At 46.4% G+C, this 26,169-nt stretch overlaps 1 protein-coding gene across 7 annotated transcripts in view; it reads left to right on the top strand.

Moving 5' to 3' along the window:
* Positions 1–26,169, top strand: part of Gcnt4 (glucosaminyl (N-acetyl) transferase 4) — a 94,061-nt gene that overhangs the window by 6,070 nt on the left and 61,822 nt on the right. For 2 of the 7 annotated variants that reach the window (XM_052743498.1, XM_052743496.1), the window contains exon 2: positions 18,957–24,366. The exons of 4 other annotated variants lie outside the window; for them this stretch is intronic. In XM_052743498.1, coding sequence (XP_052599458.1) covers positions 18,958–20,325 — 1,368 coding nt within the window. In that variant the 5' untranslated portion in view covers position 18,957 and the 3' untranslated portion in view covers positions 20,326–24,366. Of the gene's footprint in view, positions 1–2,808; positions 3,682–18,956; positions 24,367–26,169 lie in introns of those variants that run through there. One more of the 7 variants, XM_052743497.1, reaches the window with a different exon arrangement.

Raw genomic sequence — 26,169 nt, 5'->3', positions numbered from 1 at the left:
AGACCCCAAACCACCCCTTAGGTCATCTGCTCAGGACAGAACAGAGCAGGCTGGGCTGTCCCTCCCCGGTGGCCAGGTCCAGCCTCATGGTGAATGCTTTCTTAGCTCGCTTAGGGCTTCAGCCTTCTGCAGGCCTGTGGTTCTTAACCATCCAGGGCGGTGGTGGATTTGGATTGCTACCTTTTTTCTTTCTCTCTTTTGGCAACTTCATTCTGAACAGTGACTCATGCCAAATGCAGCCAGCCAAAACAAAAAACCACCGCCCCCCCACGGATACCCCTGCAGCGAGCATTGGTCCATGGTGGGCGTGCGGTTGATGTCTGGGGCCCACACATGACTCTTTGCATTTAAATTTCATCCTTCCAGATCCAGGTGTGAGAAACACTGCCTGGTCTCCTTTCTGTCAGCTAACCTGTAAACTAAGCCTAGCTTGGGTGTCCTCCGCCAGCTGGGTCACTGAGGTCCAGGCCAATGAATTCATGACATGTGGGTTTCTTTGTTAGTGGCCCTCCTCACAGCTAATGAGGCCCGAACTGGGGCCTCTTTGGCAGTCCTGTGGAGCCAGCGTGAGAAGAATGGCTGTGGTCGGCCCTGGCAGGAGTTGCCTCTGAGTCCCCGCTATTCTGAAAGTCCTGCTTTTCTGTCAGCCCTGCTTATGTAACCCCATCCCGGTCCGCAGCCCCTGGTCACACTGGCCAGCAGCTGCCAGGGAGCCTGGCTGGCTTCTCTTGCTGGGGTTTGTACCACTGGCTTAGGGCCTGTGGGGGGGGGGGGGGGACGGGACACAAAAGTGAATTCAGGAAGTGAAAGTTGTGCTTTAGAATTCCTCTCTGCTTCGCTTAAGTTCCTTTTTGCTGGAGTCTAGACTGAGGCAGGTGTCTCAGATGATCTAGGATTTTAAGTGTAAAATTATGCCCCTCTATGATTCTTAAAGGAGCACAGTGGGATGATATAAATGCATTTGAAAGGTTTCAGAAGGTTGCGGGCCATGGTGGCACACACCTTTAATCCCGGCACCAAGGAGGCAGAGGCAAGAGTGTCTCTGAGTCAAGGCCAGCCTGGTCTACATAGTGAGTATTATTGTAACGCAGTCTTACCCCAGCTAGCCTCCCCCTGCTTACATTAAAATTTCCCCTTAAACCAAATCCAGAATCCCCAAAGCCAAGCTTTCTTTCTTTCCAAGATGCTACCACTACCACCACCACCACCCCTTGGTTTTTGGCTTGTTTGTTTGTTTGTTTTTGTCTTGGATGCTTGGGATGGAACGTGCAGCCTTGTGATGCCGGGCTCATGCCTTGGCCACTAAGTTCCACCCCAGCCTCTGCTAAAGCTCTTTACATGTGATGGTCTTCCTTGCTGGGATGAGCAAAGAAAAAAAACAAAAACAAAAACAAAAAAAACAAAAAAACAAAAAAAAACCCCAAAACCCAGAACAAAGAAGCGCCTGGTGGTGATGGAGTTTTCTATAATTTGAGGTAAATCTTCTCTGTGCAGGAGTCAGGTTCATCACCTTTATTCTCAGGGTTATTTGCAGGGCCTGAAGATTGAATCCGTGTTAGAATGATCCATAGCATACAGGTGCAGGCAATACGAGTCTCACGTGACAAGGGAGAGCACCGACGGAAAGGAGGGGCAGAGATGCATCAGACGGAGAAGTGACAGGCTGTTACAAGCTGTGAAAACAGGACAAGGACAAGAGAGTTGGCCCCAGGTGGCGGGTGGAGTAGAAAAAGTGGCCAGTAGGAAAGGGTGACCTTAACAAGCTTTGCGCGGTCTCCACCAGAAGCAGGGCTTGCTCATTTTGTGTGGGAACTTTATCTCCTAATTTTTCAAAAATGTGTTTGTTTTTACTTTATGTCATGAGTGCCTCCATGGATGCATGTGTACTACATGCATGCCTGATGCCCACAGAGGCCAGAAGAGGGGTCCGGATCCCTGGAACTGGCGTGACAGGTGGTTGTACATGACTGTGAAGGTGCTGGGAATTGAACCCGGGTCCTCTGCAAGAGCAGCCAGTGCTCTTAACCACGGAGCCATCTCTGCAGCCCCCTCACCTCCTGCTTTTAAGAGTAATGGAGACTAAACTAGTCTTACCCCTCTTAAGGTCGAGTGCATTAGGTCACAAAAGAGTGACATTTTTGACGGTGGCATATTGTGTCCCGAACAGGACTGCACTGCACTTCTATTTCTGTAACTTGCAATCGTCTCTGCTCTCCGGGTTTTACTTTTTCCTTCTAATCTAGTTAAAGGGAGATGAAATGTGGTTGTCCTTTTGACCACGGCCTCCTAATTGTGCTTAGGCTTGGCCCCTCGGCCCATCTGATATCTTGGATGGGTTATGGTATTATGCCATATGGGAACTGTGTGACAGGCCAGTGATGTGTGTGGGTGGTTAAAGAGTTCAAGACAGAACAAAACAAAAAGACAGGAGTAGAGTTTATTAGATACACCTGAGTAGAACTATAGCGAGCAAGACCGTTGAGAGACACTTGTCTGCACAGAGGCATTGTGGGGGGGCTGCAGGTATATGGGGGTTCTACTCAGGCAGTGTGTCACCACTACTGTGCCCTAGTTATTTCGGGCTTATCAGGTGGATATCTGTGTGGGGCTTAGATCTGGTTAGGCAGGTGTATCCTTATGTGCTGAGGAATACCTTTTGTAGTGTGGGTTATCTCTCCATGGGATTGGCTGGCTGTGCAATGCGGCACAGGTCACTAAGGGTCCAACTCCTCGTGGGCTGAGCTGCTCATTAAAGCCTGGGGCTCTCTGCAGTGTGTTCTGGAGCTCGAAAACAGATTGCAGCTAACACCCTCGTTAAGGTTAACTCTTTCTGGTCCTGCACAGAAGTAGCGGGGGCCTGGCTCTGAGCCCCAGCCTGTTTTAAGAAAGCAGCCTTGTTCTGTGGTTAGAAGAGTTGGGCATAGCCATCCGTCCCAGAATTATATACATAGCTTAGATCTGTCTCCAGGGGTCAGCAAGCCTTGCCATTTCTCCCCGGGGGGCTGCAAGATGGAGAGGACCCGGGACTGAGCAGCACACGGTGGTGGCAGTCGGGAAAGCAGCTCTGGCAGGCCCATGGCATCGGCACAGCAAGCTTCCCTCTCCTCCCTCCCACTTGCCTAGATGAAGGTGGCGTATCTGAGAGACGAGGGTGGCTGCGTCCACCCCACATTCCACCTTGGCAGAGTAAGGACCTGGCTCTTCCCGGCCGCCATCCTGCCCTCCCTCAGCTGCGAGACTCAGAGATGTGCAGCAGATGGGTCCGGACCAAGACGTGGGATGGTACACAGAATGGACATGATGTAGGCTGCCAAGACAAGACAGACCAGGAGGGACAAGGCTAGAATGATAAGCACAGCCGAAGGAAGGAATGTGGGATGGGATGAGAGAGCCTGAGAAAGAATCCTAAGAAAGTCAACACCGTAGCAAGAAAATTCTCCAGGAAAGAGACATTTCCAAATGCTAGCTACCAACGTGTCTATAAGACATTGTCTCTGGACGCACTGTGACAGACGGCCTTGGTCGGCCACTTGACTGAATTGAGGAGGTTGTCTGAACTGGGAAAATGGGCACAGGTGTGTCTGTGGGAGCATCTCCAGAAAAGACCGACATGCGGGGTCATGACACATCTTCAGGGTGGACAATACCTTCCCATTGGGCCTGCCGGATACAGGGTGCCAGGTAAGAGCGGCGCTCTGTCCGTTCCTCTCTTTCCAAACAAGTGCAGCTTTGGGTGCTGCAGTTTCCACTGACAGCAGACTCCAGCTTCTTGGGCTTTCTGATGTGTACTCAATACCAGCGACTCTTCCGGGAACGTCCAGTTTCACAGCCAGATTGGGACTGTTGAAGTGCCCCGCTTCCTGGACCGGGAAGCTCCCAGGCTGTCCAGCATGCAAATGGACTACTTCACCCCCATTGTGTACGTCTGTCTTATATCTCTTTTATAGCGTGTATGTGTTGAGGACCTCACGTCCATTTCCAAGTTCCTCAAGGCAGCGCAGCATTCAGGTGTGTCTATATGGTGCCTCCAACCATGTGGCAGGCACATAGTAAGTTTTCCTTGGATGGATGGACAATGAGATTAAGGGGGGCTAGAGTAGCAATTGGCAGTTGATTGCTGCCCAGAGAGGGAAGGTCAGGTTTCTTTAAGAGTGTGACCCCTGGAAATTTCCATACTGCAATGGAAAACCACAGATCCCAGAATATATGAACAGCACACAGGAGACATGATGGATTAAAAAAATAAAAAGACCCAAAGTAGACCAGTAGGGAAGTAAAGGTGGATTTGGGGTGGGGGTGGGGGTTGAGGTAGGGGTAAATATGATCAAAGTGCATGGCATAAAATTCTGAAAGAATTGATTAAAAATTCCCTTAGAATAAGTAAGGAATAAGGTGTATATTCTAAAAAAAAGGCAGTAACTCAAATTATTTATATACTTGTGCTCACAGCAACATGGAAGCATGCTCAGATATTTACTGACAGGAATGAGTGAGCAAAATATGGCATGTCCTACAGTGGAATATTATTCGGCCTTCCAAAGGAAAGAAGTTTTGGTACATGCTACAACGTGGATGAAGCTTAAACACATTACATTAGGCCAAGTACTGTGTGACTCCTGTTGTGTGGGCTCTTGAGTGGCCCAAGTCATAGACGCAGTGGAATGATGGGTTCCCTGGGCTGGACACACAGGAGAAGCAGGAGCTAGTTTTCAGTAGGCACGGAGTCCAGCTGGGAAAGGAAACAGTTCCAGAAACGGATGGTGCTGATTGCTGCACAGCGACATGAGGGTCTTGAACGCCGCAGAGCTGTACTCTTAGATGACTAAACGTGACCCATGCATGTTCAGGCCTGTGTGTGTGGAAGTCGCATACTTAACCCCATTAGTACAGACAGTTACTACATATAAATTGGTATTTTTAAGTGGTTAAAGTGATAAATTTTGTGTTCCCCATATTTTACCACCAAAATTAGAAAGAAGAATAGCTTTTTTAAATTATGACATTCAGTGGTGTGTGTGTGTGTGTGTGTGTGTGTGTGTGTGTGTGTGTGTGTGCGCGCGCGCGCGCGCGCGCGCTCACACACGTGGAGACCAGAGGACAGCTTGTGGTAGTCACCCCTCTCCTTTCACCATGTGGGTTCTGGGGATCAAACTCAGGTCATTGGCTTGATGGCACATGGCTGCACCGGGTGATCTAGCCAGCTCCAGAAAAAAAGATCATTATGATCCTCAAGTAGTTTATAAATATAGAATAATAGAACTTTTAGAGTAAAAGAAGGAATAGCCATAGGAATTATTGAGAAAGAAGTGATGATAGTCATCTTATAACCAAGCCACCAAAAATGTCGCGTCCCGGAACAGACCTTAACAGGGTCTGTTAAATCCTGTCTACTTTGCCTTCTTCATGACCCTTATGATTACTTCTTTGTAAAAATGTGTTTGCAAAATTTTGGACTTGCAGATAGCTATCAGTGCAGCTGTGGGCCCCCATCTGACTGCCCTGGACCACGAGAAGTATGGAAACCTTGGCTGTGGCTTTGGCCTCAGCTGCCGATGCAACCCATGCCTGTCACCTCTCCAAGACAGTTCCTCGGTGTGGAGTGGGCAGGGTGCTCTGAGCAGGACTTCCTGTTCTGGTTTGCAGAGCAGTGCCTGGTTGCTGGAGCAGCTGCTCTCAATGCCATTGAGTCTGGCCGTCAGCTACCCAGTGTTCCTGCCGCAGCACATCCAGGGCATCAACTCGACTAACCATGTCCTCACCGCGGGAAGCAGAGCTTTTATTGCTCTTCTCCAGCCCAGGAGGTAGAAGCCAGCTCTGTAGTCATGGCATCTCGTTGCTGATAGACTTGGGACTTCAATTAGAACCATTAGTTTCCAGTTCCAAACTTGTAAGATGTGCCCCAAAGGTCAGATGGAGTTTGTGACTAAAAGGGAGTTGGGGCCAGAGGACAGAGTGAGGGGGCACACTGGTAGCTTGAACTGCTCAGAGTGTTTTTGAGTTGTGTGGTCCTGACATTTTTCTTTTTATTGAAAACCTGCCTCTTGAGTCTCTGTGTGATAAGAGCCTTTCAAGAAGGGAGCCCACCTCCGGGGTCATGTTGGGACACTGTGTGGACCACGGCCTTGGCTAGCAACCATGCGGAGCAGGCTTGCCGCGTGTTGAGGGGTGCTTAGGAGAAGCCTAGTCAGCCAACTGCGGCTCTCGCCAGCACTGGAGTTAATTTGGTAAATCTTGCAGGCTGCCTTCCTTCAGATGTTTACCTAAAGCCTCCATCTGCCTCCAAATTTAGACGGATGAGAAGTTCAGCATATCTGAGACATTTTTGCACTTGACTGTGTACAGGATTGTGCTGTTGAGCAAGTACTCACTTGAACCTGATTTAAATTTACTTTTGCTATTTGAGAGAGTGAGAAGCATCATTACCCTTTTCCGGTGTTCATCTTTCAAAGTGCAAGTTGCCTAAATATGTCAGGGCTTGTTTTTTCTCATCTAACAAAAGCTCTGGGCCAGGGGGTGTTTGCCGCTGTTGGCTCAGTGGCTTGAGGAGCTGGAGGCTGAGAACATCTGTACCATCTTTTGCAAACTGGCTCTAGCCAGTAAAAGAGTTCCAGGCAGAAAGGCAGAAAGAGAGGAAAGGACAGAAGTTGGACGTGTGTCCTGCAGAGAGCCACACCTCCCCACTTCACAGGCTTCTCATTACTGGCTGTTCTATATGGGAGTTGGGAGGGAAGTTTTCCAAGTTGCTCATTTCTGTCACCAGCAATAGAGGGACTCTCTGAGGCACTAAAGGGAGGGTGGGTTGTGAAGCCTGGCTGCCTGCTAGGGTCCCCCCTAATGCTCTGTTTCTGAAGTTCATCACACCTCTGTGCTGGCACATCACTGTCCATCAGAAGATCTGGTCTGGCTGTTGATTTCTGCTTTTCATGCAGCCGGCGTGTAGGCTTGCTTCAACATTTCAGAAGCTAAGCAAGGCTGTCACATCACCTGCGTGTGACAGCCTGCTGTCTTAGTGGGAACTATGGTTCAAATGCACCCTTGCCAGAGATGTCTGCTACACAGTTACCACGGGATTTTCTGGATTGGACTTTGGCAAAAATGAAAAATCTCTGCTTTGGAAGTTCCTATTTTGGCAATATTGACCCAAGCACTGTGGATTTTCTTCTATCTCCCCACTTAAGTGCCTGGATTTTAACTTAGTATTCTATATGTGCACGAGGTTTCAGGGCAGTTTGCATATTTTAAGCCAACGGATCTTTGACTAAATAGTGCAGTCATGACAGAAGTGCCCACCTTCGTGCAAATGTGTGTGTGTGGGGGGGGTGTTGTGTGTGCTCATGTATGTGTCTCTCTGTCTATATGTGCATGTGTGTATGTGCACATGCCTGGAGGTATGTGTGTATCTCTGTGTGTGTGTATGTGCACATGTATGTGTGTGTATCTGTGTGTGCATGTGAGTGTGTGTAAATATGCATGTGTGTGCACATGTATATATGTGTCTGTATGTCTGTAGGTATTTAACAGTGCATGCACACATGTGTGCATGAGTGTGTGTGTGTGTGTGTGTGTGTGTGTGTGTGTTTATTTGGAGAATCTCATAGTATAGCCTAGGCTGGCCTCTCACTCTTGATCCTCCTGCCTCAGACTCCTGAGTGTTAGAATTACAGATGGGGACCACCATGCCATGATGATCTTGACTTGATTAGAACAGAACACTGGTGATGTCCATGGACTCCCACTGTTTTGATTGAACCTAGAAGACAAATGGGCCAGCTCTTCTTCTCACTTGAAATAGAGTGTGTCCATTCCATCCATTAGCAGCAAGGCTTGGACCTCCGCCCTTCCTGCCAGAGACACCCTGATTCACATCTGTTTGCCCCCAGGCTTTCTCCACCATGCAGTGATTTAAGGGCAGAAATGCACATGTAGAAATCAGTTACTCACACATCTTCAGTGAGCTACAGAGCTTTGGAGGAGTTAATTTCAGGAGAATAAAATATAGAGTTGAGGGGACTGGAGAGACAGCTCAGTGGTTAAGAGCACTGGCAGCTCTTCCAGGAGATCCAGGTTCAATTCCCAGCACCCACATGGCAGCTCACAATGTCTGTGACTCCAGTACCAGGAGATCTGACACCCTTACACAGACATGCATGCAGGCAAAACACCAATGCATATAAAACAGGAATGAATGAATAAATAATTTTAAAACGTTAAAAAAATATATGGAGTTGACTGTATGACACCAGAGATCTCCTGAGAGAAACGACTGCGTCTGCACACATTAGGTGAGGGAAGTTCTTTTCTTTCTAACACAATGAAGTTCATTAAAAAAAACTAGACAAGGACTGGGGAGGTGGCTCAGTGGGTAAGAGCAGGTGCTACATAAGCACGAAGACCTAAGGACCTGAGTTTGAATCCCCAACACTCATGTGAAAACCAAATAAGGCAAACATGACTGTATGTGCCTGTAACCAGCATTGGGAGGCAGAGATAGTTGGATCCAGTCAGTATGACCAGTCAGTCTAGTTGAAATAGTAGGCTTCCAGTTCAGTGAGAGATCCTGCACCCAGCTGATACAAAGGAGTGCCATGGAGGAAGACAGCTGCCTTCCTGCTCTGGCCTTTGCATGCACATGCAAGAATGTGCACACACACACACACATACACACACACACACACACACACACACACACACACACACACACGCACGACACACACACTGCTCTGGCTTTTGCATGCACATGCAAGAATGTGCACACACACACACACACACACACACACACGACACACCAAATGTTTTTTTTTTAATTTCGAGTTTTCTACCTTGTAGAAAAAAGAATCCAAAATATTCTTGACCCACCTTTTAAGGTTAGAACATGGAACTTCAAACATGGCTTCGTTTTTGTTGTACCTAAGCTAAATGAGATGGACAGAGGTGAGGAAAGAAAGAAACCCAGGTGGTGAGGTCCAGTGCATCATCAATCAGTTCCTCTTCTAGAGTCCCTTGTGCTCAGACAGGTGGGAATGGTACACAGGTGCCCATCAATCTAACATTTGAGGGTATAGGTATTTGGGGAATCTGCCCATCTTTTAAAAACATTTTTAGAGGAAAAACTCAATATTTTACCCCATGATAAGTGTCACGGGATGTTCCGAATTGGAAATCTCATTGGCTTCACAGTCTCTGGCATTTCTGATTCTTGCTTAGAGCCTCTTGACATCAAGGAGGCCTTGCCAGCTGGACCTTGAACAACTTCTGATATTTACCTTGAGACCATAGAAGAGAAAAACCAAGATCAAGTTGACTCCCCAGATTGCTGTAACTACAGAATAGTAGCTGGTTTCTGTACCTTTCTGTTACATTGCTATGACCCAGATATCCCACAAACTCCGGGGACCACTATCAGTCCGATCAAAACATCTTGATATGAGTTACTCATTTCCCGTGTAACCTTACACGCCTTGTAAGTCTTGTAGGTCTCCCCTAGACCTGAAAGACTCCGGAAAAGGCACCACAGGCAGAATAGTGACCTAAAGAAGCAGTGTGGAGAATGACTCTCATGTCCTGCATTTCCACTGAGGCCTCTGTTCTCGTGGTTTTGCTGGTAAAGTAACTATTTTCTAAAGATGACGGCCACGCCTTTTATACAGCCACGCTGAAGCCAACTACCTAGCGAGCAAGCTGTCAGTGGTTGCACACCCTGTGAAGGGTCTCAACTAGGGCCCCTTTGGATGACAGCCTAGTTAACTGTGCTGAGACAGCGTCACTGGACATGGTCTTTGTGACCGGGTGTTACAAACACCCTGTCTGTTTCGTGTGTTCACATTGCTGTAAAAGACGAGGGATGGTTTTGTTGGTTATGTGGGGTGACTTTTGCAAAGCAAGGTCAACACAGAGCCACTGCAGAGAGTCACCCCTAAATGAGTAGGTAGCTGAGAGGAGAGATCTGTAGCTTCTGCTACACAGGGCACTAGCGTGCTGAGGCGGTGCTGGGGAAGGGCTGCGTGTACTGCTAGGTGCCTTTGGAAGAAATTCTTTGGCAACCAGTGTTTCAAAAGAAATGGAGGACCACCTCTAAACAAGAACTAGAGCTGCTGTCTTCCTGTCTGTCACAATCAGGGCAGGTCTGGGTCTACACCATCCCAAAACCCCAGGGAGAATTCGGAACCTTAGTTCAAAATTACTGTCAAAAACAAAACAAAACAAAACAAAACAAAAAGCCGGGCGTGGTGGCGCACGCCTTTAATCCCAGCACTCGGGAGGCAGAAGCAGGCGGATCTCTGTGAGTTCGAGGCCAGCCTGGTCTCCAAAGCGAGTCCCAGGAAAGGCGCAAAGCTACACAGAGAAACCCTGTCTCGAAAAAACAAAAAACAAACAAACAAACAAAAAAAATTACTGTCAACACAACCCATGTAGCCAACGAGTAAAGAACAAATAATCATTTAGAATGTCAGAGTGGGGAGGGGGGATAATGGATGCGCTGCTTCAGGAAAATAAAATGAACAAAGGATTGGCTCCTAAAACCTGACGTTTGCAAACCAACGTCCTTTTCCTATAACACTTCCACATGCATTGTATTATAGGGCCTTCACAATAGCACCGTAGGATAGGAAAACTCTTGTCCTGCTTAATACTTGGGGTGGGAAGACTTGCCTGTGGTTAATAGCTTGCTGGGTCACTTGAGGAAGCCCTAGATAGGAGAGCCCGGACTTGAATGTGGGTCTTTGGGCTTTGTCCTCCTGACCAACTGCAGTGTACCTGCAGTGTACCAGGATGAATGTGCTTCCTGCTGGAGTTGGAGGGATAACTAGAACCTTCGAGGACGTTGTGTTGCTGTCTAAAGACAGATTACAAACAAGAGCAAATGGATTATCATCTGTGGCAATGGCTCAGAAGAAAAATGCAGGAGTGTGGGTAGGCCGGAGAGAGCTTTGAAAAGGTAATCAGAACCCCCGGAAATGATATATTTGTTTTTCTCCAATGTGAGGACCCCAGCAGGCCAGGGTCTGGGGAAAGCTGGTCTAGATTAAGGAACAACAAGAACACAGGTCCTGAGGCCATGAAGAGGCAGGGGTTCTCAAAGGTTTCAGAAGGCTGGTGTCACCTAGAGCTTAATGAGAGAGAGAAATGAACTTGTAGGGGAAGGATTCTAGTTTTATACATGAAGTGGCAATCCAGTGAAGGGTTCGGCACACAGGGAGCAGGTGTGCTTGGCGGGGCGTGTCTTATCCATTCATGAAGAATGGACGAGGAGGAACAAGGGAGCCATGTAGAAGGCTATTGCTCATGCAGGCAAAGTGGCTTGAGTTACAGTGGCTCTGACAGAATGGAAAGGGAACCAATGGATTCCTACAGTATAGGACTAACATGCCTTCCCGGTATGAAACCTCCCTACCACTTAGAGATTAGTAAACCAAAACTCTATACTATACAGTCATAGCAGTGGGAACACACTAAGATGCATATGTAATGGAGAAAATGTGTTCCCAGCCTCCCAGGACTGAAGTGAGGGTCCGTGACAGGCAGGCACCAAGTTATGAATCACTGGAAGCGCTGTTCTCCACTACCGGCTTCTCTGTCTTCCTGAGTTGTTGTTTGTTGTTTTAATGACATGAGAATGAACTCCCCTTTTCTCCTCCTTGTAAAGACTCACCCTTTCAGGGTTGTCTGTCTTCACTTGCACTGCATTCTCTTGGGTTTTGCGGAGGCGCTGTGTTTACCTGCTTCACACTGGGACAACTGTTTGCCTTTGCCCTGGTCCTTCCAGACTATAACAAAGAGAATGTAAACTCAGAGAGAAACTTGTCTTCCCACTGCTTTGCACAACTCTTGAGGTCCTGTGGGGGTGATACGGAAATGCGCAGCAGCTGAGTCACCCTCCCACCTGATGGCTGCAGTCCAGAATCTTTTGTGGTTGCTGACGAGCAAGCCATCGTGGAGAATCAGTGGCCTCACTGAGATCAAGTGTGGTGGTAGCACGTTAGCTCGTCCAGCTCGTAGGCCTCAGGTTCCCTCTGTCTAGGAAGAGATTTGGTTTTTTATTTGCTTTTGTTCCTGTTTTTGTTGTTTTGTTTTTTAGTATGCTCATCTTTACATTTCTGTCCTTGTATGATGAGTAATGACTCTACTTTGTAAGGCTTTAGAAAAAAACAAATCCTGACATTCCCAAGCTAATAAGCTTCTCGTGTCCTATTTTTCAAGCTGACATATAATAAAACAAAGTTTAAAGACTTGAAGGTGGGTGTGTGGAGGGAATGTTCTCTGCCCGGAGAGAGATTTCATCCGGAAAGTTTCTAAAATACTTAGGAATTCTCAGACAGCCCCAACTGCATAGCGGCAAGATATGAGCCAGGCATCTCTGGTGACTGAATCCCTTTAAAGGATCCTACTGGCTGGAAATTGGCTGATATCTTCACCAGCTCACTGAAGCTTGGGCCTGGGGCTTCAGAGGGAGATAATCACCTAGGTTCCCATAAGTTAATTCTCCATGCAGGCCCTCTCCCACACAGGTATAGTGTTTTATGAGTGGAATCCATTTGTCTCCGCTTCAGGACAGTTATGCAAGACTTCCAGTGGGTACATCAGTCAAGGGCTGAACTATTATGGAAAATATGGAGAATTTTTCTCCTTATATCCAAGTGACAGGGTTGTGTGGAGGTCAAACTGTCTGCAGAGGCTTCCTGGCTTCCAGCTCTAGCTACCACCCTTTCCACATCCGGACCTTGGACAGTTTGGGGTTTTTGTTGTTGTTGTTGTTGTTTTATAGATTTTCTTTTTAATTTGAGACATTGGTACAGCTGAGTTTAAAGTTGAAGAGACTTAAGTAAGGAGAATGCCCTTTATTCACAAGGAAGGGACATTCCTGTTTACATGCCATGACCTGAATGTACTAAAGGACAGCACCCAGGAAGGTGCTGGTAGAGTCCCACCCAGAGAAGCTTTGCAGCCACCATCATGGAGAAGGCCCCCTCCCTGGGGGAAGAGGCATCTGCCCTTGGTCTTGGGTAGTTTATTTGTCTCATGTGCCTCGGTTTCTTTTCTTGTAAAAAGAGAGATGTTGGCAGTTACCACCTCATTAATCTGTTGAAGGGATTAAATTACACATACAGAAATCCAGAAGCACATTCTGAGGAAGTCCACCTCCACAGCAGTGCTATTAAATTAACAAAGAGTTTGGGGTGGAGGTGGTGGGGTGCTGACTTTAAAATACTGAACTAGTATTGAGGCTTCAGGGGTGGGTGGAAAAGCTGGCAGCCGAGCTGGGGGTGTGGTGGCACTGGCCTAGCTCACCTGAGGTCCTAAGTTCATCTCCAGTGCTGGGGGAAAAAAAAAAAAACAGATAAAAGGGCTGGAGAGATGGCTCAGAGGTTAAGAGCACTGGCTGCTCTTCCAGAGGTCCTGAGTTCAATTCCCAGCAACCACATGGTGGCTCACAACCATCTGTAATGAGATCTGGTGCCCTCTTCTGGCCTGCACACATATGTGCTGTATACATAATAAATAAATAAATCTTTAAAAAAAAACAGATAAAAGGCAATAAACATAAGTCTAGGCTTAAAGAAGTGTGCTATGGGATGTGCTGTATGGCAAATGTGTTGCTGATTGGTCAATAAATAAATCACTGATTGGCCAGTGGCCAGGCAGGAAGTATAGGCGGGACAAGGAGAAGAATAAAGCTGGGAAGTGGAAGGCTGAGTCAGAGAGACACTGCCAGCCGCCACGATGACAAACAGCATGTGAAGATGCCGGTAAGCCACGAGCCATGTGGCAAGATATAGATTAATGGAAATGGATTAATTTAAGCTGTAAGAACAGTTAGCAAGAAGCCTGCCACGGCCATACAGTTTGTAACCAATATAAGTCTCTGTGTTTACTTGGTCGGGTCTGAGTGGCTGTGGGACTGGCAGGTGAGAGAGATTTGTCCTGACTGTGGGCCAGGCAGGAAAACTCTAGCTACAGAAGTGTTTGCCATTTATCCTTATGACATCGCCACCTCCTACCTTGATCAGGGATGGGGCATCCATGTTCTTAACATTGTCTACATAAAATGACCTTACAGATTCTGTTTCTAAAAGCTCAGGGCCTGGTGACATGGCTGATTGGTTAAGAACATATACTGCCCTTGCAGAGGACCTGAATTCAATTCCCAGCACTGTATCAGGTGGCTCACAACCTTCTGTAAGTCCAGCTCTAGGAGAGCCAAGGCCCTCTTCTGGCCTGTGTGGACACTTGCATTCGAGTGCACATATCCCCACACAGATACACATGCACACACATAACTACAAAATAGAAGTCGGTTTTTTTAAGATGGATAAACTCAGTGAATCCTGTATAATGAGTACCTAAAAAGGTTCCATGATGTGTTAAGCAAACTGGCCATGGGTAAGGAAAAGCCTTATTGATAGACCCCAAAACCTAGGGTTCTACCTTCTCAAGTGAGCACCCCAAGAACCCAGACTCCGGTCCAATTGATGCAAACAGCACGAGGTTTATTGAAGAAGCGGCTGTACAGTCGGGCTTCCCTTGTCCTGAGGGCAAGAGTCGCATCCAACTGCAGCCACATAGGTACTTTTAAAGGAAAAACCCACAAAAACCCTAAGATTACAATTCCCATACAATTTCGTTTCGATTGATTTATGTCTAGAGGCTAATTTCTCAAGATCATGGTCTGATCACAGAGTGATCACAGAGTGGGTACAGTCACGTCGGCATGCACATTCTTCCCGAAACCTCAAGGGGGATATCAGGGTGGGAGTGGAGTTTACACAAAGGTCACAGTGGTGTTTCCTGGAACACTTGCAATTATCCCAGTCACAGTTGAGCGCATCTCTTAATAGAAATCTCTTTATATTGTTACATTGTGGCAGGGGTGTAGTTGAGTAATGGCTGAGTCAGGTTGCCCTCGGAACTAGCTTTTTAGTTCCTCATTCTCCTGGGGCTTGGGGGGTGTGAGCCTGAAGGGTTAGGGTCTCTCATTATTAGGTAAGGGAAGGTTTCAGAAACTTTTTATTGTTACTACATTTTTCATGAACTCCGTACTCAGCTGTGTGACCCCACATGCAATTTAAGACACTGGGGGCTGGGAGATGGGCTTTCTAAATCCCATATTGAGCAAAAACACCTGGCCTTTAGAGAGGTTAACTAGACACAGCTAACTACAGAGCTCCCCCAGGGTCCTCAAGCTCAGCTCTGGGACATCCTAAAACCCATCACTTCCTTCTCTCTCTCTCTCTCTCTCTCTCTCTCTCTCTCTCTCTCTCTCTCTCTCTCTCTCTCTCTCTCTCTCATGTCTGGCAAACTCTCTAAGCTCCGGGAAAGCACCATAAGAATGAGATTCTTTGTTTATTTTGATTTTTGAGATTTAATCTTTATTTTATGTGCAAGGGTGTTTTCCCGTATGTATGTCCGAGCACATGTGTGGTATGCCCTCAGAGGTCAGAAGAGGATGTTGAATCCTCTGGACATCAGGTAACAGATAGTTGTGAGCTTCCATGTGGGTGCTGGGGCTCTAACCCGGGTCCTCTGGAAGAGCAGCCTAGTGCTCTTAACCCCGGAGCCATCTTTTCAACCCTCAGTTCTTGGTCCCAAAGTACTGGAACTTCCTCGGTACTTTTCTCTCTCTCGGGTCATCTTACTCTTGTTCCTGATTTACTAGTCCCCTTCCTGATGGCCCTGGGCTCTAAGAGTGCTGGCTGAAGAGGTGGTTGGACAGCTGTTGGTGGCTGTAGCCACGGGCCACGTGTGCAAGTATTGGTGCTTAATTCTGTGCACCCGGCACCCCATGTTGCTGCCTCCGGGCTCTAGCAATGCCGGGGAGATCTAGGGAGATCACAGATTGAGGACATGCTTCCTGTCTTTCCTGTTGGGACTTTAGTGAGGAACGGTCTCTTGAATCATTATAGAAATCCTGCTGTTGTTACTTTCTTCTTCCGGTTTGACTGTCAGGGCTAGGAACTTGTGTCTATATGGTGACAGATTCCACAAGACAACTCCCTTGTCTCCCCAGGTAAGAGGGGAGAGTCTCTTCCTCTGTGGGAAGTCATTCATAATGTAACTGTTATATACTCCTAGCCAGCAGGCTGCTTGCCTGCCCACAAGCCTGCCCAGGAAGGTAGCTGCTGTGGTGTTTACAGGAGGTACTGCATACCGATCTCCTGGGAGCAGTGTGGTCAGCTTGAGGGCCAGCTTAGCCTAGCCCACCCTTCAGACTCTGGTAGGGCCTCAGGGCTCATTTACATCCTCAGTGCCTGAGGTCTCAGGGGTTTTCCCCGTGTCCGGGCTGCAGGTGACAGGAGGATAGGAGGGGCTATAAAGGAGTAGGTGTGGGCCACCTTCACCCCTGCAGCTTGTGAGCCTCGGGACCGCGCTGGCCTCTGTGGATAGGTCCAAGCACACGTCGAGAAGTTCCTGCAGAAGGAGGCCAAAGCCAAGCCACGGCTGGAGATTTTGGTCTCCTTGGGCCTCCTAGAGGAGCCATCCTGCTGTTAGTGCCCAGGATCCAGGGCTGGTTTCTCGGCACAGTCAGCAGCTGGGAAGGAGGCCAGCATCCCTGTTTAGGAACTGGCAGGAACTCACTAAAATCTGAGGGCATGCCACCTCTGGGGCCTTTTACTTTTTTTTTTTTTTCTTTTGATTCCTCTTTTTGCAAACTCCTTCCTTGTTGTGAATTTTATACAGCATGCTTTGGGCATATTCACCTTCCTCCCACCAGTTCTTCTCAGGTCCCCTCCCCTTCCCTAGCCATCCACCTTTGTGCCCTTCCCCCAACTTGAGGCACTTTTAGTTAAAGGACCGTGGTTGGGATAAGAGTAGTTTTATTTTGACTTGGGACAGGGTACTGATACTGGAAGGTGCTTCTTTCAAACCAAATCCAGCCCAGACAAGCTTTTCCTCCTAAAAGTTCCCTGGGGAGCAGACAGACATTCAGAGAGCCAGGACAGGCCTGGCTTCCCCCAGTGCCTCCCCTTTCTGTTTTGAAACGCACTCTTGTCCCTGACCACAAAAGGCCAGAGCAGTGTGTAAGAGCCGGCTCCAGAGGGCTTTTTAGAGTGCGCACACCCCACACTCCATTGCCCAGTCCTCTGGGACTGGCCTGTTTTGAGCAGCTCGCCCTGGCTTCCTGACCGCTCAAACTCTCCAAACCCAGGGCTGGACCCAAGAAAGGCAGGAACATAGATGCTGAGGCCCTTGTCTTTGTATGGAAATGTGAAGATGGTGGTTAGGTTAACCATGGCGTGCTAACTCTGGGGGCCTGTCTCTTTAAACATCTTCTCACTTGACGGAGGGAAAGATTAACTGATGCCCATTAAGAGCCCCTGGACCGATAAAGTGTACTCGGAACTGACTAATCTCTTGACTTGTTTTTATCACAGTTCCTTTGTACATGTGTGCTGTGCTCAGGCTTCTGAGTCTGCAGCTTGGTGCCCTTGACCTGTGCTGCAGAATCTCGTTCCCTCTGGCTGCATCTCAGCCTACCCTCAGTGGCTGCCTGGAGTCCCTTTCTCAGCCCCCTGCTGTCTCCTCTGTACTCAGCCTGGCCACTGGGATTTTCAGTTCCGCATTTATGTTGCTGACCCTTTTGTCTCCAGCCCTCACTTCCAGCTCAGTGCAGCCAGAACTGGCCTGCTAGCCTCACCTGTCCTATTTTCTGTCTCCACAAATGGTGAGACCATCCACTCAGAATCTAGTGAGAGTAATCCAGCTTCTCATTCACCTCACACGCACAACATTCACAGACCAGGTCGTGAACAGGCTTCAGATCTATCCCGCCTTCTCCACTCCGCTGCTGGGGTCCAGACAGCATCTTTGTTGAATGGAAGCCCCGGCTCAGGGGTCCTGGTCCACTGTCAGGTCTTAGCTTTCGCTCTTCCAGACACACACAGTCATTGAGTCTTAGCCACTCGGGCTCAAGGTCAAGGTTTCTGCCTGCTGTGACAAAGCTGTGGAAAGCTGACTCTTCCACAGGCAAGGCAATACACTGTAGATCCAAGGCCATTTTTATAACTGCCTGAACGAGTGTTGGACTTTTCCCAATCTGAAAGCTCTATTGCTAATCCCTCTGAGGAAATGGGAACTAACAAAGAAAGAAAAAGGTGTGTGCAGTTTCTACAATCCGTACATCTTACAGTCTGTCTGATGTTATTTCTAAAATGGGGTTCTCTGGACTTTTCCTAAGTGGCTTCTGGCCTCCATCATCAGCCTCTGAAGGATGCATAAAGTTAGATGATCTTTTGGGCTCAAATGAGTCATTGCGTCTCTGAGGACCTCTTGATTCTTCTGGTTCTCTCAGCTTCTCTCCAAACCACAGTAATCCTACCTCAAATATGCTAAGATGAAATGCAGACACATTGTGACACATTATAGTCAGCCTTCTGGATCTGTGGGTTACTTGTTTGCAAATTCAGCAAAACTCATTTAGAAAACCTGGAAAAGAAAATTCTAGAAAGTTCCTAGAAACAAAACTTGAATTTGCCCTGAACCCGACACTATGCTGAGTCCACGTGAGCAAGGGTTGTGTGAGTGCTACACTAGGTATTGTCGATTACCTAGAAATAGAAAAAGGTGCATAGGAAATTGTGTATAGGTTATATGCAAATATTAAACCATTTTATCTAAGGAACTTGGGCTTCTGTGGATCTCATTCATCACCTGGAGGTCCTGGAACCAGCCCTCCACCATACTAGTGAACAACTGAACAACTGATTTTTATCATCCACTGTGTTTGAAAATCAACATCTCCAAATGAGCTAATATTAGTTAACACCGACAATCACAAAATCCCCTGACAATATATTTCTGTTTCATTATTTCTGGATTTGTTCAAGGATTTTGCTTCCTTTATCTTTGGATTCCTCGCTCTATGGGACGTGTAGTAGGTGGTACCCAATAAACTTGGAATACACTGAATTGGTTTTTCTCTTCGTATTAGTCAACAGTTGCTATCCCTTTCTCCTCTGCAGAATGAAGACATTCAGATGTTGCTGTAAATACACACTCCAGCAGAAGATCTTCATCCTCTTCTTAACGCTGTGGCTGCTCTCCTTGTTAAAGCTTCTAAATGTGGACCGGCTCCTCTTCCCTCCAAGAGACATTTACTTAGTTGAATATTCCCTAAGTACCTCCCCTTTTGTGAGAAACAGGTTCCCGCCTATCAAGGATGAAGTCAGGTTTGAAGTTAACTGCTCAGGGATCTATGAACAGGAGCCTTTGGAAATCGGCAAGAGCCTGGAAATCAGAAGGCAGAACATCATCGACTTGGAGGACGGCGATGTTGTGGCCATGACAAGTGACTGTGATATTTATCAGACCCTGAGACGGTACCATGAAAAAGTTGTCTCAAGAGAGGAGGAGAGCTTCCCAATAGCCTACTCACTGGTCGTCCACAAAGACGCAATTATGGTTGAAAGGCTAATTCATGCAATTTACAACCAGCACAATCTTTACTGCATCCATTATGACCTTAAGTCACCGAACGAGTTCAAAGTTGCCATGAACAACTTAGCGAAGTGCTTCTCCAATATTTTCATCGCTTCCAAATTGGAAGCTGTGGAGTACGCCCACATTTCCAGGCTCCAGGCTGATTTGAATTGCCTCTCAGATCTTCTCAAGTCTTCAGTTCAGTGGAAATACGTCATCAACCTATGCGGGCAAGACTTTCCCCTGAAGTCAAATTTCGAATTAGTGTCAGAGCTGAAGAAACTCCAAGGGCAGAATATGTTAGAAACAGTGAAACCTCCTACTGGTAAAATGGAAAGGTTTACTTATCATCATGAGCTCAGACCGGTGCCTTATGAATATATGAGGCTTCCAGTGAGGACAAACATCTCCAAGGAGGCGCCTCCTCATAACATTGAGGTATTTGTAGGCAGTGCCTACTTTGTTTTAAGTCAAGCATTTGTTAAATATATTTTCAACAGCTCCCTTGTTGAAGACTTTTTTGCTTGGTCTAAAGATACATACTCTCCCGATGAGCACTTTTGGGCTACCTTAACCCGGATACCAGGAATACCTGGAGAAATTTCCAGATCAGCCCAGGATGTGTCCGACCTACAGAGTAAGACCCGTCTGGTCAAATGGAATTACTATGAAGGCTATTTTTATCCCAATTGCACTGGCTCACACCTTCGAAGTGTGTGTATCTACGGTGCTGCAGAATTACGGTGGCTTATAAAGGAAGGACATTGGTTTGCTAATAAATTTGACTCTAAAGTGGACCCTGTCTTGGTTAAATGTCTAGCAGAAAAGCTTGAAGAACAACAGAGAAAGTCGATCACTTTGTCTTCAGAAAAGTTCATTACAGATAGAAATCCCAGTCACACGTTATCATAAGATCACTATGGAACTGGGAGTGTTTGATACAAAGAGTTAAGTAAGATGGAATTGTGGACCCAGGTCTTGCCCAACACCATCTGAACTTAAACACTTTCCAGGGTTGAACCTTCTATAGAGTTCCATGCATGGACTTTGAGTCTGCAGTTGGTTTTTAAATGCTGGTTTTGCTTGTCGTCTTACTAAGTCAGAGATCTTAAATGTTTAGTGATATCACATTTATTGAGCACCTAACGGTGCCCCAGGCACTTTATCAAAAGACACGCAGGAATTAACTCTAAGTTGTAGTGAAGTATGCCCTCAGGAAGCAGTGTTTACCCTCGTAATGTTCAACTGTGGTGTTTTCATGTGTCCAGTGTCACAGGGAAAGTGCTACTGAAGATGGCTTTGGATATGTGCTCATCACAGGCCACTAGTCCCTGAAAGGGTGTGAGGACGAAGCCAGCCCCCTACCTGTGTCTTAGTCCGGCAACCGAGATGCTTTTGAACTGTCAGACTACTAGGATTCCACTACCTCAGAGAAACTCCAAGAACTGATTGTCTGCTTGCCAAAGTATAACTTACCTTTGGGGGCCTCACCTTTTGATTCAGGGCGGAGGGAATGCTGTTGGTGTGAGGATTGTCCGGGAAGGCAGATGGGCGCCCAGTAGGTGGGTTGGGGCAAGTAGTGCCCAAGGAGGCACAAGGGGCTTCTTGATTCATCTTCTGTATTTGTTACACAATGGTGTCATGAACGGCTTCCTTTTTAATTCACTTGTTCTTGAAAATACACACTGATGAAAATAAAACGGAGTACTAGTTCAGAAAGTCACACAGCAGAACCCCAGGCCTAAGCCTCTCGTTTTGTATGTGAGCATTATGGATGAGACTGTGTCCTTGCCACAGTGGCACACTTGTGATGAGGCTGATTGTTCTGTTTTGTGTTGTTTTGGTGATGGTGGTGGCTTTTTTGTTTTTTTGTTTTGCTGGGTTTTTTGTTTATTTTGGTTTTTGGATTTGGGTGTTTTGAGATAGGGTTTCTCTATGAAACAGCCTTGGCTGTCCTGGAACTCACTCTGTGACCAGGCTGGCCTCGAACTCACAGAGATCCATCTACCTCTGCCTCCCGAGTGCTGGGACTAAAGGTGTGCGCTGCCGCCGCCGCCACCGCCGCCACCACCACCACCTGACTGTTTTGTGTAACTAAGCCAGGAAGTTTCCTTAAGAAGACTTTGTGAAATATGACAGAGCTTTCTCACTTGGCTCTTGTGATCACTTATACAGTTTTCTTTTTCAGCAAAATGGAATCCAAATTCAGTTCAAAATGGTAAACACTCCAAGTTAGTGTAGCATTTTTTTCAACCAACCAAGCACCAAAGGGGATATTATTTTCATTATTTTACAAATACTCACACTTAAGAGAATCATTTCACACACATACACACACACACACACACACACACACACACACACACACACAGAGGTGGGGTGGGGTGGGGTGGGGCGAGGCTGACAGACTGACGGTATTGTGTGTTGTGTTTTTGAGGCAAAGCCCTGAGATCAGGCTGCGACATTTCACTAGTCTCTGGGGAAAGTGGGACACATGGAAACATTCCTTGTGTTTTGATGTCAGCCCCAGTAACTACTTAAATATGTAATAATCAAGGCCGAAATAAGACTGTTGGAAAGACTGAAGTGCATCACTGTGTTTTTAAGTTTCTGTGCTCTGCATGTGAGATGCAGTGTACTTGGCCTATGTAACAGTTTATAACACTAACTGCCCCAGGACACCATTTTTGCTTCATTTCTTTATCTTTTTTTCCTTTTTGGTTTGGTTTTTCAAGACATAGTTTCTCTGTGTAGCCCTAGCTGTCCTGGAACTCTTTCTGTAGACCAGGCTGGCCTCGAACTCACAGAGATCCGCCTAATTCTGCCTCCTGAGTGTTGGGGTCAAAGGTGTGCACCACCACCACCTGGCTTCATTTCTTTTTTTATCTTAAACTCACTTTCCACCTCTTCTGATACCCTTTAATTTATCGTATTCCCCAGAAAACACTTGTTACCAAATCTCTACCACTAAAGATAAGTTTCAGAGGAACCGGAAAGTGTCTCAGCAATTAAGAACACTTGCTGAAGGGCTGGAGAGATGCCTCAGTGGTTAAGAGCACTGACTGCTCTTCGAGAGGTCCTGAGTTCAATTCCCAGCAACCACATTGACATTGCTCACAACCATCTATAATGAGATCTGGTGCCCTCTCTGGCCTGCAGGGACACATGCAGGCAGAACACTGTATACATAATAAATAAACAAATCTTTAAAAAAAGAAAACAAAAAACCACTTGCTGCTCCTGCAGAAGATCCAAGTTCTGTTCCCGGCACCCATACCACGTAGCTCATAGCTGCCTGTAACTCCAGCTCTAGAGAACATAGTGCCCTCTTCTGGCCTCTAAGGGCACCTACAACCATCTGTACACACACACACACACACACACACACACACACACACACACACAGATAAATTATAAGTTTTTAATGAGTTGAGTTTCAAAGAGAACCTGGAGCTGCTGTGTTACTCTCTGTGGGCTTCTGTTCTCAGTGTGCTGAGCACACGGATACTTATGGCTTCCTCACAGGCTCTTGTGAGATTCAAGTAAATGTCACATGAAGTGGAGACAGATTCTGAAATATCAGTGAGGTGAGAGTATAAAACAAGCACAGGTCCCGGCGCCATTGTGAGACTTGAACACAAAGAGAAGCCACCAAATTCAGGTCTGAGGAGACGCCCTGCCGGGGCATTTGGAGTTTCTTCAGCCAGTAGCATTGGCATTCTGGCTGACCGGTTTGCACAGGGAATGAGGATGACAGATACTTCACTGGCCATCCGGGGTCCAACTCCAAAGGTCTTCGTTTAAAAAAAAAAAAAAGGTTTTTATTAATTTGGTCATCAAATAGAATATAAGTACAACAAAGAAGTATCATCTGCCTGGTCCATTGTCTTTCTGGAGAGAAAGGTGCCTGTTTCCTGTTATTAGAAAGTGTCTCAAGTTGCTCCAGGCTTTAATGTTATTTTCAAGAAGACTGTGGTCAGACAAAGAAGTGGCAATGCCTTCCTTTCCCCATGGACACGTTTCTCTGGACTCAAATGTCAGCTGCTCGCCTTTCGGGAAGCTTGCCAAAGCACAGGCTCTTGCCTTGGGAATCCTGCAGGTTCCCTGTTTGCCTTCAGAACTGATCCTTGCAAAAACCTTTTGCTATACAAGTCCTTCTCCAGTCAGAGACTGTTCAACACTGCTTTATAATTGTTCTTTGTATAGTATTTATTGAATTTAGACTGTAATTTACTTAAAGATGAAAGTTTACTAATTATGTGTGAATAATAGAATGAAAACTGTCGAAATATGTCATGTGATCAATCTACTATACCATAGATACTATGTGTACTGAAAAGCCAGTATTGCTGTTTTTGTTTTGCCTCTCTTAAATAAAAATACCATTGAAAGTTAAAGATTTTAGAGCTAGAGAGATGGCTCAGCAGTTAAGAGCACTAACTGCTCTTCCCAGAGGACCCAAGTTCGATTCCCAGCACCCTCGTGGCAGCTCACAACCATCTGTAACTCTAGTTCCAGGGGATCCAACATCCTCTTCAGTCCTCTGCAGGCACCAGGCACACACACGATGCACGATGCACGGACACACATGCAGGCACCAGGCAGCACAACACTCACACACGTAAAATGGTAAGTTGTAAGTTAAAGATTTCTCTTGACTTCCAGAATGTGAATGTATACGTGCTTATGTATTTCATGGAAAATGAAATGACAATCTGGGAAATGTAAAGTGAATGTATTATTAAGTAAATTAAAATCATTTCCATTGATGGTATTTTTCAATTGTTTTCTTATCGCTCTCCAAGGCTCCTTCTTTTGTGTTGTCCCTGTGTACCATTTTAGTAATAAATTTCTCATATATGAGTTTTAAATAGTGATTTATCGTTTTAATTATGCTGCTGGTATATGTTAGTTCTCTGACATGGCAAAATAAAATGTGCTCCTCAGATCAAACTCCTTGGATTGATGGGCTTTCCTGTCTCTGTGCCTTCTGGTCCCCACACTCTCTTTCTGTTTGTCACACTGGCCTAACAGGCGAAGATCAGAGCTCATTTCACTTTGGTGAGAAAGAATTGCTGCTGTGGGATGATGCTCCTGTACACTGTAAAGATTTGTCACTCGAATTGGTTTAATAAAACGCTGATTGGCCAGTAGCCAGGCAGAAAGTATAGACCACACTAGAATTCTGGGAAGAGGAAGGGCAGAGTCAGGAGTCACCGGCCAGATGCAGAGGAAGCAAGATGAGAATGTTGTACTGAGAAAAGGTACCAAGCCACGTGGCTAAACATAGATACGAATTATGGGTTAATTTAAGTGTAAGAGTAGTTAGTAATAAGCTTGAGCTACCAGCTGAGCATTAATAAGTAATATTAAGCCTCCAAGTCAATTACTTGGGAAGTGGCTGCTGGATATTTAGGAACAGGCAGGCAGGAGAGAAACTTCTGCCTACAAATTGCAGTGTATCACACTCAGATTACAGACACGGGAACTCGAATTGCTTTATATGATGAAGTCTCAAAAGAATCCTCCAGGGCTTCTCTGTCGTCACTCTTCACTTCGGCGGTTTCTCTCCTAATATTGATTATCTTCTTTGCTTGATAATTTTCCAGAAGGTCTCAAAAGAGCTCTCTACTTTTTAGTCCTTTAATCCTTGGAAAGTGGGAACTTTCTTTTCTTGGAAGTGTTCTTATCTTTGTTGAAAGTCGTCCATGGCGAAGGAGGGCTGTCCACCACTGGTGTGGACCAGGCTTTTTCTTTTAGGCCACCAACCAGCCCCCACGTCATGACACGGAGACTCTTCTTATTATTTATGAATGCTCAGCCTTATCTTAGGCTTGTCCTGCTAGCTCTTATAACTGAACCTGTTTCTCTTCATCTGTTTTGCCTCGGGGCTTTTTGCCCTTCTTTCCTTCTGTGTATCTTACTTGCACTGTGTCTCATGTCTGGCTGGCAGCCCCCGGTGTGCCCCTCTTTTCCTCCCTCATTCTCTTCATTCTTCTCTCTCTTCTTTCGAGCCTAGATCTCTCCTCCTATTTATTCTCTCTGCCCACAAGTCCTGCCTATCCCTCTCCCGTCTAGCTATTGACTTTTTGGCTTTTTATTAGACCAATCAGATGCCTTAGGTAGAGTTAAAATTAAATTCTTTAACATTGGTGTCCCCAGGCTTTGCTGATAGGAAAATACCCTTTGTAATGTGGTAATAGTCACACACCTAGCTTATCTGTAGATATGCAAGGGGTTTGTATATCCAGCACATAGATGGTGAACCTCTTCAACAAGGCCATTTTAGGAATCATCAACATAATAGAAATAAGCATTCTGCCGCCCCTAAAGTATGTCTAGCTCTTGCCAAATTGAGCTGCCACACACAGCCATCAGAACTTCAGGAAGCATTAGGCATGTTTGGTTATGGATGGGGACAAAATCGTATGAAAGCTCTAAACTAGGAGTAGTGGAGCATGTCTGTATTTCCAGCACTTGGAAGGTAGAGGCAGGAGGGATGCAAGTCTCCATGGCCAGCCTGGCCACTTTATAGTGAGACTTTATCTTAATTATAAAAAGAAAAAGCACTATAGTTTGGGTTCCTATGGGAAGTTCCATACATTTTTATTCTCTTTGCCATCCATAAATCCATATCCAAATTAGAAAATTATAGTTTCCTGACACCAGTTATGGGGAAACCCTGGCATAAGAGAATACAAAGATGATTGTAAATTTGCCCACAAGACTGGAAGATATTCTTATGCTGTACACAAT

The sequence above is a fragment of the Peromyscus californicus genome, unplaced genomic scaffold, assembly GCF_007827085.1.
Source record: "Peromyscus californicus insignis strain IS unplaced genomic scaffold, ASM782708v3 Scaffold_18__1_contigs__length_77618521, whole genome shotgun sequence".
Classification (NCBI taxonomy): domain Eukaryota; kingdom Metazoa; phylum Chordata; class Mammalia; order Rodentia; family Cricetidae; genus Peromyscus; species Peromyscus californicus.
The sequence above is the reverse complement of the archived record's forward strand: the minus strand, read 5'-3'. Positions and strand labels throughout refer to the sequence as shown.